The 10,043-nt window shown below is 34.6% G+C and overlaps 1 protein-coding gene and 1 long non-coding RNA gene across 2 annotated transcripts; one reads left to right on the top strand and one right to left on the bottom strand.

Annotated features, from left to right (window-relative positions):
* Positions 1-39: 39 nt before the first annotated feature.
* On the bottom strand, positions 40-1,878 carry LOC105314640 (TNF receptor-associated factor 3-like). Its single transcript, XM_020003225.1, has 2 exons — positions 555-1,878; positions 40-422 (listed from the first exon to the last, which is right to left on the bottom strand). The coding sequence occupies exon 1, from the start codon at positions 1,790-1,792 to the stop codon at positions 572-574; it is 1,221 nt and encodes a 406-aa protein (XP_019858784.1). The 5' UTR covers positions 1,793-1,878; the 3' UTR covers positions 40-422; positions 555-571.
* Positions 1,879-8,340: 6,462 nt separating this feature from the next.
* On the top strand, positions 8,341-8,616 carry LOC109587004 (uncharacterized). The gene is made up of 2 exons (XR_002187342.1): positions 8,341-8,460; positions 8,513-8,616. It is a non-coding gene; the product is annotated as an uncharacterized LOC109587004 (long non-coding RNA).
* The last annotated feature ends 1,427 nt before the right edge of the window (positions 8,617-10,043 follow it).

Raw genomic sequence — 10,043 nt, 5'->3', positions numbered from 1 at the left:
CAGAAAAATATTAAAATGGAGAATTCTCTCCTAGTTATTTTTGACAAAATTTTTGAGTAGCTTTAACAATTCGTAGAAAATCTAATTTCAATCAAAATCAGCTCAAACTTGCTACAAAACATAAGAACATGTACACATGTACATACTGTATGCATCGGAAAAGTTATAAAGATGGCAAATTTTCAAGTCATTTTTGTGTAGTATTATAGTACATGTACTGTACATGATTTTCTGACACAGTTACAATGTTGAAGTAAACATACATGTACATAATATACTACATGTGTTAGAGGAGCCTGGGGTGGGTTGGGCAGGGGGTGGAGCATAGCCAATGGGCCACCAATGGGAGGAGATGAGGACAAGTCTCCAGATGGTGAAGCAGCCTTACCAACTTGATCATGTTTCTTAGGTGTCATCATTGCCTAAAAAAACAGGGCACCAAACATTAAAATATACTAGAAGAACATGTATTTAAATTACATGTGCATGTGAATGCTTGCCCCAATAGTGTAATAATTATTAAATTACATGTATGTGTACAAGTATTGGTGTACTTTTAGTGGTAGGATTTTCAAGGACTCCATTGCATGTATGACTCCTTCACGATAGAAATAAATGATGAATATGTCGGGTAGTTTATCCATGAGGATGACAGATTAGCAATTGCATTATACTTCAGCTCTTTGTGCGATACAAATGTGTCAATACCATATCCATTAGTGCTTGTACCTTTCTTTGCTCTTTGCCTATACTTCTCTGGAAGTGTGTCATCAAATGATATGGTGCATTTCTTATGATTCTTATCCTCCAATCGATTCAGCAGTTCTACAGTACCTTCTCCTTGAAATGGCCACTCCAATATATCATCGTATTCTCCTGCCACGAGACATAAGAAACAAGAGACGTGAGTACCTTTACCTGCACCCTTCCCATTAGGAAACACTAGTAAAGACATCTTGTACTTGAACAAGGGTGATGTGTAGAAGCCAGGACTCTGCCATGTTTCAATGTTTCCAAATTGGCTTACTTTAAACACCTCCGAATTTCTTCCAAAAGATTTGATTCTCTCTTCTAGTTGGTTCTTTGTTAAATGTTGGTGTGTAAGTATTGACATTTCATTGTGTCTCTCTTGTTCTTGTCTCTTTATTTTCTTATTACATCCAAGAGTATTGTATTCACATGGTACGGTAGCTTTAGGGCAGGTCTCATTGTGTGATGCTAGTGAGCGACGCAGTATCTTTTCATTGCAACCTTCATTGTTGCATTGGACTGGGAGGTCAGGACACTCGTCGAGATGATTGCTGCTTGTTATCAGTTGATATCGACCTATCCGGTTGCAATACTTACAGTTAACCAATCGTTTGGTACAGTCGTCTGCCAGGTGCGTCTCCAGTGCACTTCTCCTAATCTCCTCTCCACACTCGTCAGTGCAAGGTACCAGTTGATAGGGGCAATTGTTCAGATGAATACCTATTGAGGTACCAGTTTCGTTGATGGTTCCCTGCCAATCACAACCCTCCTCGCGGTTACTGCAGTAAACTTCAAGACCGATGATTTTACGATTGACGATTCCATCTTTGAAGGAGGCGAACTTCTTCTGACTACAAAGAGGGCAGTTGGGTTTCGATGGCCTTGTCGACCGACGAAGTTTCTTTAAACAAGTATCACAAAAGATATTGTGGCAACAGTCTGTTTGGTGTGGATCACGCGCAACTAATGTGCAGAGGGCACATATGAATTCATCGGGAAGATGTTTATCAACAAAACTATAATCGTAGCCACCCTCAGCCATTTTTAATTTAGGCCTACCTGCACGTATACCTGTACCCTTCACGTGCCCAATCCTTGTAGCCACGCCTAGCGCCTTCACGCATGCATGCATCTATGCCTGGCATGGATTTGCCTGCACTGACTCATGTCATAGTCAATCGAATCGAGCCACACCTTAAAGGCAAGGTAGTGAAGGTACCTCCTGGGTCTATGCTGTACTAAAGTAGCGTTTACACAGCCACTGTGAGCTCAATATTTAAGTAAGTTGAGGCTCTAAGTGTTGCAAAACAATTATATATTGCGTGCTTTGTTTGAGAAGAACTTCATATATATACACAGGTTGACACTGGACCTTTTTATTATTTCAACACATTATTGCATATGCACTAATACATAATGCTGGTGTTTGTAATTTTTATTTTACTGCTATTGAAAGTTAATAGTAACCGACTACTAAGCGTGTAGTCTTACCCTGCCCCTTGCCAAATTTTGAAATAATAATTACTAGACAAATCTAAAACATTAAGGGGTGAGCCTAAGCAAGCAAAGCAACGTACATGCAATAGATCTTATCTAGACAGACTAACAATACTCATGCATGGCATGGATACAAATTTCTTGATCTACCTTTAAAATCACTGCAGCAATCTTGCTTATAGCATTTAGCAAGCATTAACAATAGCTAGAAGCAGTCACTGCACAAATTATATAGATAGATAGGCAATTTTTTCAAGTTATTGCCATTTTTTACATTTTCCAATTTAAAGAATGGCAATAACTTGAAAAATTGTAGTCGGAATCGGCTCAAACTTTCTACACAGCGTAAGGACATCAATATGCATCAGAATATTTAATAAAAACAGGGGGCCATTTTGGAGTCATTTTTTAGAAAAAACTATGGGCTATAGTACAGGGAATTTTTTCAAAAATTGGAATATTTTTAAAAATGGCCATAACTTGAAAAATTGTAGTCGGAACTGGCTCAAACTTTTTACAAAGCATAAGGACATCAATATGTATCAGAATATGTAATAAAAACGGGGGCACTGGCGGATTCAGAAAAATCAAAGGGGGGTTCTATTTTACTTAAGTAGGTGGGGCTCATTAATTTTAATTAAAATTTGGGTGTGGCTCATCAATTTTTAATTAATACAATGGAGGAAAAGTGCTGCAAACTGGCTGCAATAATACTACAAAAAGACAACTTCGTCTGCCAAAGGGGGGTTCCATGGAACCCATGGAACCCCTCTAAATCTGCCACTGGGGGGGCCATTTTGGGACCATTTTTTGGAAATAACCATGGGCTATTTAAAAGTACAGGGATATTTTTAAAAATTGGAACATTTTTAAATGGCCATAACTTGAAAAATTGTAGTCGGAATCGGCTCAAACTTTCTACACAGCATAAGGACATCAATATACATCAGAATACTTAATAAAAACGGGGGGCCACTTCGGGACCAATTTTTTGGAAAAATCTATGGGCTATATAAGTACAGAGATTTTTTTCAAAAATTGGAACATTTTTTAAAATCACCATAACTTGAAAAATTGTAGTCGGAATCAGCTCAAACTTTTTACACAGCATAAGGACATCAATATGTATCAGAATATGTAATAAAAATGGGGGGCCATTTTGGAGTCATTTTTTACAAAAAAATATGGGCTATAGTACAGGGATTTTTTTTAAATTGGAACATTTTTAAAAATGGCCATAACTTCAAAAGTTGTAGTCGGAATGAGCTCAAACTTTCTACACAGCATAAGGACATCAATATGCATCAGAATATTTAATAAAAACGGGGAGCCATTTTGGAGTAATTTTTGGAAAATTCTATGGGCTATATAAGTACAGGGATTTTTTCAAAAATTGGAACATTTTTTAAATGGCCATAACTTGAAAAATTGTAGTCAGAATCGGCTCAAACTTTCTACACAGCATAAGGACATCAATATGTATCAGAGAATATGCAATGAAAATGGGGGCCCACTTCGGGACCAATTTTTGGAAAAGTCTATGGGCTATATAAGTACAGGGATTTTTTCAAAAACTGGAACATTTTTTAAAATGGCCATAACTTTAAAACTTGTAGTCGGAATTTGCTCAAACTTTCTACACAGCATAATGACATCAATATGTATCAGAATTTTTAATAAAAACGGGGGGCCATTTCAGAGTCATTTTTTAGAAATAACCATGGGCTATAATAGTACAGGGTTTTTTTTAAATTGGAACATTTTTTAAAATGGCCATAACTTGAAAAATTGTAGTCAGAATCGGCTCAAACTTTCTACGCAGCATAATGACATCAATATGTATCAGAATTTTTAATAAAAACGGGGGGCCATTTCAGAGTCATTTTTTAGAAATAACCATGGGCTATAGTACAGGGTTTTTTTTAAATTGGAACATTTTTTAAAATGGCCATAACTTGAAAAATTGTAGTCAGAATCGGCTCAAACTTTCTACGCAGCATAATGACATCAATATGTATCAGAATCAGTGGCAGATCTGGGCCCAGGCCTAGACGGGGCCATGGCCCGGGCATCAAAAGTCAGTAATGAGATTCATTAGATGCAATGTAAACAATTCCCTGCCTCAAGTTTTGATAAAGCAAACCACAAGCCACACCAGAGTACTTACAAGTGCTTGAAGAGCATTATAAGCACAGCATAGATGAGGAAATTGTTGAAACCCATCATAAAAATGGCCAAAAGATGCATAACCATAAAATAACTGGTTGAAAAGTGGACACACCCACTTCCTGGCCCTACCATTAACTTGCACCCAGATCCGCCACTGATCAGAATATGTAATAAAAACGGGGGGGGGGGCCATTTCAGAGTCATTTTTTAGAAATAGCCATGGGCTATAGTACAGGTTTTTTTTAAATTGGAACATTTTTAAAAAATGCATGGCCATAACTTGAAAAATTATAGTCGGAATCAGCTCAAACTTTTTACACAGCATAATGACATCAATATGTATCAGAATATGTAATAAAAACAGAGAGCCATTTTGGAGTCATTTTTTTACAAAAAAATATGGGCTATAGTACAGGGATTTTTTCAAAAATTGGAACATTTTTTTAAATGGCCATAACTTCAAAAGTTGTAGTCGGAATCGGCTCAAACTTTCTACACAGCATAAGGACATCAATATGCATCAGAATATTTAATAAAAACGGGGAGCCATTTTTGAGTAATTTTTGGAAAATTCTATGGGCTATATAAGTACAGGGATTTTTTCAAAAATTGGAAAATTTTTTAAAAATGGCCATAACTTGAAAAATTGTAGTCGGAATTGGCTCAAACTTTCTACACAGCATAAGGACATCAATATACATCAGAATACTTAATAAAAACGGGGGGCCACTTCGGGACCAATTTTTTGGAAAAATCTATGAGCTATATAAGTACAGAGATTTTTTTCAAAAATTGGAACATTTTTTAAAATCACCATAACTTGAAAAATTGTAGTCGGAATCAGCTCAAACTTTTTACACAGCATAAGGACATCAATATGTATCAGAATATGTAATAAAAATGGGGGGCCATTTTGGAGTCATTTTTTACAAAAAAATATGGGCTATAGTACAGGGATTTTTTTTAAATTGGAACATTTTTAAAAATGGCCATAACTTCAAAAGTTGCAGTTGGAATCGGCTCAAACTTTCTACACAGCATAAGGACATCAATATGCATCAGAATATTTAATAAGAACGGGGAGCCATTTTGGAGTAATTTTTGGAAAATTCTATGGGCTATATAAGTACAGAGATTTTTTCAAAAATTGGAACATTTTTTAAATGGCCATATATAACTTGAAAAAATGTAGTCAGAATCGGCTCAAACTTTCTACACAGCATAAGGACATCAATATGTATCAGAATATGCAATGAAAATGGGGGCCCACTTCGGGACCAATTTTTGGAAAAGTCTATGGGCTATATAAGTACAGGGATTTTTTCAAAACATTTTTAAAAATGGCCATAACTTAAAAACTTGTAGTCGGAATTTGCTCAAACTTTCTACACAGCATAAGGACATCAATATGTATCAGAATATGTAATAAAAACGGGAGGCCATTTCTGAGTCATTTTTTGGAAATAACCATGGGCTATAGTACAGGTTTTTTTAAAATTGGAACACTTTTAAAAAATGGCCATAACTTGAAAAATTATAGTCAGAATCAGCTCAAACTTTTTACACAGCATATTGACATCAATATGTATCAGAATATGTAATAAAAACGGGAGGCCATTTTGGAGTCATATTTGGAAAATTCTATGGGCTATATAAGTACAGGGATTTGTTCAAAAATTGGAACATTTTTTAAAATGGCATAACTTGAAAAATTGTAGTCAGAATTGGCTCAAACTTTCTACACAGCATAAGGACATTGATATGTATCAAAATATGCAATGAAAATGGGGGGCCACTTTGGGACCAATTTTGGAAAAATCTATGGGCTATATAAGTACAGGGATTTGTTCAAAAATTGGAGCATTTTTTAAAATGGCCATTATAACTTGAAAAATTGTAGTCGGAATCTGCTCAAACTTTCTACACAGCATAATGACATCAATATGTATCAGAATTTTTAATAAAAACGGGGGGCCATTTCAGAGTCATTTTTTAGAAATAACCACGGGCTATAGTACAGGGTTTTTTTTTTAAATTGGAACATTTTTTAAAATGGCCATAACTTGAAAAATTGTAGTCAGAATCGGCTCAAACTTTCTACACACCATAAGGACATCAACATGTATCAGAATATGTAATAAAAACGGGGGGCCATTTTGGGACCCTTGTAAAAAATTTCAGCAAGATCTTGTCAAGTTTCTTTAAAATTCTTCATTAGATTCTTGCTAATATTACACAAGATTTTACCTGATTTTGAAACAAGGATCATGTAAGATAGTGGCAGAACTTGCTATCAAATTGTAAGCAAGATCTTACAGGATCTTTCTCAAGATCTTACCAAATTCTTAGAAGATCACAGCAAGATCTTATCCTAAAATCACAGCAATATCTTACCTGATTTTGAAACAAAGAACATGAAGGATATCATTGGATCTTGCTTTAATTATCAAGATTTAAAAATATTAGCTGAGTTCTTACATGAAGTTTCAGCTTATGAAAAATGGACACAACAGTAAGATCTGAGCAAGATCTTACATTGAATGAATGAATTATTTAATGATGTGAAGGTTAATGTTAACTTCATCAACTTTTTTGACTTGAATATGTTGAAACTCTACTTTCTTTATATACTGGTATTATCGTTAAGGCTATCGTGGGTTGTCTTCTACTTCCTGTGACGTCATGCAATTTGTAAGATCTTTCAAAATCTTGTATTACTCAATGAGTGATCTTATGTGTCGTGTGATCATGGATGATTCTTCAAGATTATAAACTTCTTAGATTTTGTAAGATCTTATTAGATTTTAGTTCTTACAAGGTGTGATATTACAAGTTTTAAGTGAGGCATGGTCTTACATTTTCTTACATATTCCTTTATTCATAAGATCTTTCAAATTCTTACAAGAATTATAGTTACAGTAGATCTCACAAGATCTGACAAAATGGTTCAAATCTTATGAAATCTTAAATAAGAATTTGTAAGAATTTCTGTGTTAAGATTTTACAAGATTACTATCTTACGTTTTCTTGTATAATTATGTGAAATCATGAAAAACCTTATAAGATCTTGCTGGGATTTTTTACAAGGGGACCATTTTTTAGAAATAGCCATGGGCTATAGTACAGGTTTTTTTTTAAATTGGAACATTTTTTAAAAATGGCCATAACTTCAAAAGTTGTAGTCGGAATCGGCTCAAACTTTCTACACAGCATAAGGACATCAATATGCATCAGAATATTTAATAAAAACGGGGAGCCATTTTTGAGTAATTTTTGGAAAATTCTATGGGCTATATAAGTACAGGGATTTTTTCAAAAATTGGAAAATTTTTTAAAAATGGCCATAACTTCAAAAGTTGTAGTCGGAATTGGCTCAAACTTTCTACACAGCACAATACACCAATATGCACGAGAAAGAAGTCACCAATTTCTTTTACAATTTTTGATGCATGTTGATGTGTAGAAAGTTTGTGCCAATTCTGACTACAATTTTTCAAGTTATAAGGCCATTTTAAAAGCATGTTCCAAATTTTGAAAAAATCACTGTACTATAGCCAGGTGATTCGTACTTCATTTTTTAAAGTTATGGCCATTTTAAGAAAATGCCAAAAATCTGAAAATACCCAAGGCTTATAGCCCAGTAAAAAGAGAACAGAGTCATCAAAAAATTGTAAATACAAAATAAAAGTAAAACATGTACGGTAAGGGAAAACAAAGCAAGGTTAGAAAAATAGCTGAGGTAGTTAAGGTAAAGTTACCTTAAAAACACAAAAAATGAAATAATAAGCAGATAATGATAATAATAATAATAATAATAATAATAATAACAATCTGTTCCCCTTTTTGTGTTTATTTTATTTTTGTTTTTATTGTTTGTAATAGTACTTTCCTTTATTTTTTGTTTTTGCAGCTTGTCATTTATCTTTTCAGAAGTATGTTATAATTTAAGAACTATTAGTATGGGCATCGTCCCTCTGTTAAAATCAGAGTAGTCAATCACTTTACGACGATGACTTCCCAATAGATTTCTACCTTCAGTAAATGGTAGTACATATACTGTACATGCACTGTATTGATATTTTCTATTATTTTATAGCATCATTAGCTGTTCCTGGGACTATGCTGCATCATGGAAGATTACCATCAAAACAGTGGGGATCTGTTGGTCATCTTACTGAAAGAGACCCACACGACAAAAAAGCTATTATTATTACTTTGTTTAATTATATGCTGAATATAATTGTTTTTCATTCATATTGTCTCATTCTGTTTCGTAGAACAAGTCAGGAAGGCTAATTGGCTCACCTAGTAGTGCGGTACAAAAAAGAATCAGTTTTCTTAGAAAGACCAAATACAACATGAAAGGGAAAGATAAGTGCATGTACACTAAGTACAAGAATATTGAATGTATGCTACTTCATTTTATTTTTTAGTTCAACTGTTTCAGAGCATTATGATCTTTACTCAGACCGTTAACAATCACCTCTATTCTGTCTTCTATATTCTTTGTGTCTTTTCTTCCAACTGCTACAGGTTCTCTTCTTTTGTGTGTTTATATGTGAAGTGTGGTCAGTGTAACGGTTTCATTATTTTTGTAGCAGACAGATCATTATATTATCTATTATGTGATTCTCCCTCTCCTCTCTCTCATTCACTCTTTTACAGTGATACATTTTTATTAACAGTTTCGAAATCAAATTGTGATCAATTAATATAAACAGTTTAAAAATCACAATGTGATAATTTTATTAAGACGTTTCAAAATCAAATGTGATCAACACGTTTATTAAGTTTCAATATGAAAGTGTCATTAATGTAGCCATGGCTTCATTTGTGTAACCTCTATAGTTACTCGAAAGTAAAGAGTATCATCTTTAAGATATTGATGATTAGCAATTGCATTATACTTCAGCTCATTGTGGGGTACAAATGTGTCAACACCATATCCATTAGTGCTTGTACCTTTCTTTGCTCTTTGCCTATACTTCTCTGGAAGTGTGTCATCAAATGATATGGTGCATTTCTTATGATTCTTATCCTCCAATCGATTCAGCAGTTCTACAGTACCTTCTCCTTGAAATGGCCACTCCAATATATCATCGTATTCTCCTGCCACGAGACATAAGAAACAAGAGACGTGAGTACCTTTACCTGCACCCTTCCCATTAGGAAACACTAGTAAAGACATCTTGTACTTGAACAAGGGTGATGTGTAGAAGCCAGGACTCTGCCATGTTTCAATGTTTCCAAATTGGCTTACTTTAAACACCTCCGAATTTCTTCCAAAAGATTTGATTCTCTCTTCTAGTTGGTTCTTTGTTAAATGTTGGTGTGTAAGTATTGACATTTCATTGTGTCTCTCTTGTTCTTGTCTCTTTATTTTCTTATTACATCCAAGAGTATTGTATTCACATGGTACGGTAGCTTTAGGGCAGGTCTCATTGTGTGATGCTAGTGAGCGACGCAGTATCTTTTCATTGCAACCTTCATTGTTGCATTGGACTGGGAGGTCAGGACACTCGTCGAGATGATTGCTGCTTGTTATCAGTTGATATCGACCTATCCGGTTGCAATACTTACAGTTAACCAATCATTTGGTACAGTCGTCTGCCAGGTGCGTCTCCAGT

Source organism: Amphimedon queenslandica, unplaced genomic scaffold (genome assembly GCF_000090795.2).
Source record: "Amphimedon queenslandica unplaced genomic scaffold, v1.1 AMPQUscaffold_12718, whole genome shotgun sequence".
NCBI classification, from domain to species: domain Eukaryota; kingdom Metazoa; phylum Porifera; class Demospongiae; order Haplosclerida; family Niphatidae; genus Amphimedon; species Amphimedon queenslandica.
Note: the sequence above shows the minus strand (reverse complement) of the source record. Positions and strands in the feature narration are given on the sequence as shown.

What these genes read in the sequence shown, in the direction of transcription:
- LOC105314640 (XM_020003225.1), bottom strand. Translation starts at nt 1,792, where the DNA reads ATGGCTGAGGGTGGCTACGATTATAGTTTTGTTGATAAACATCTTCCC.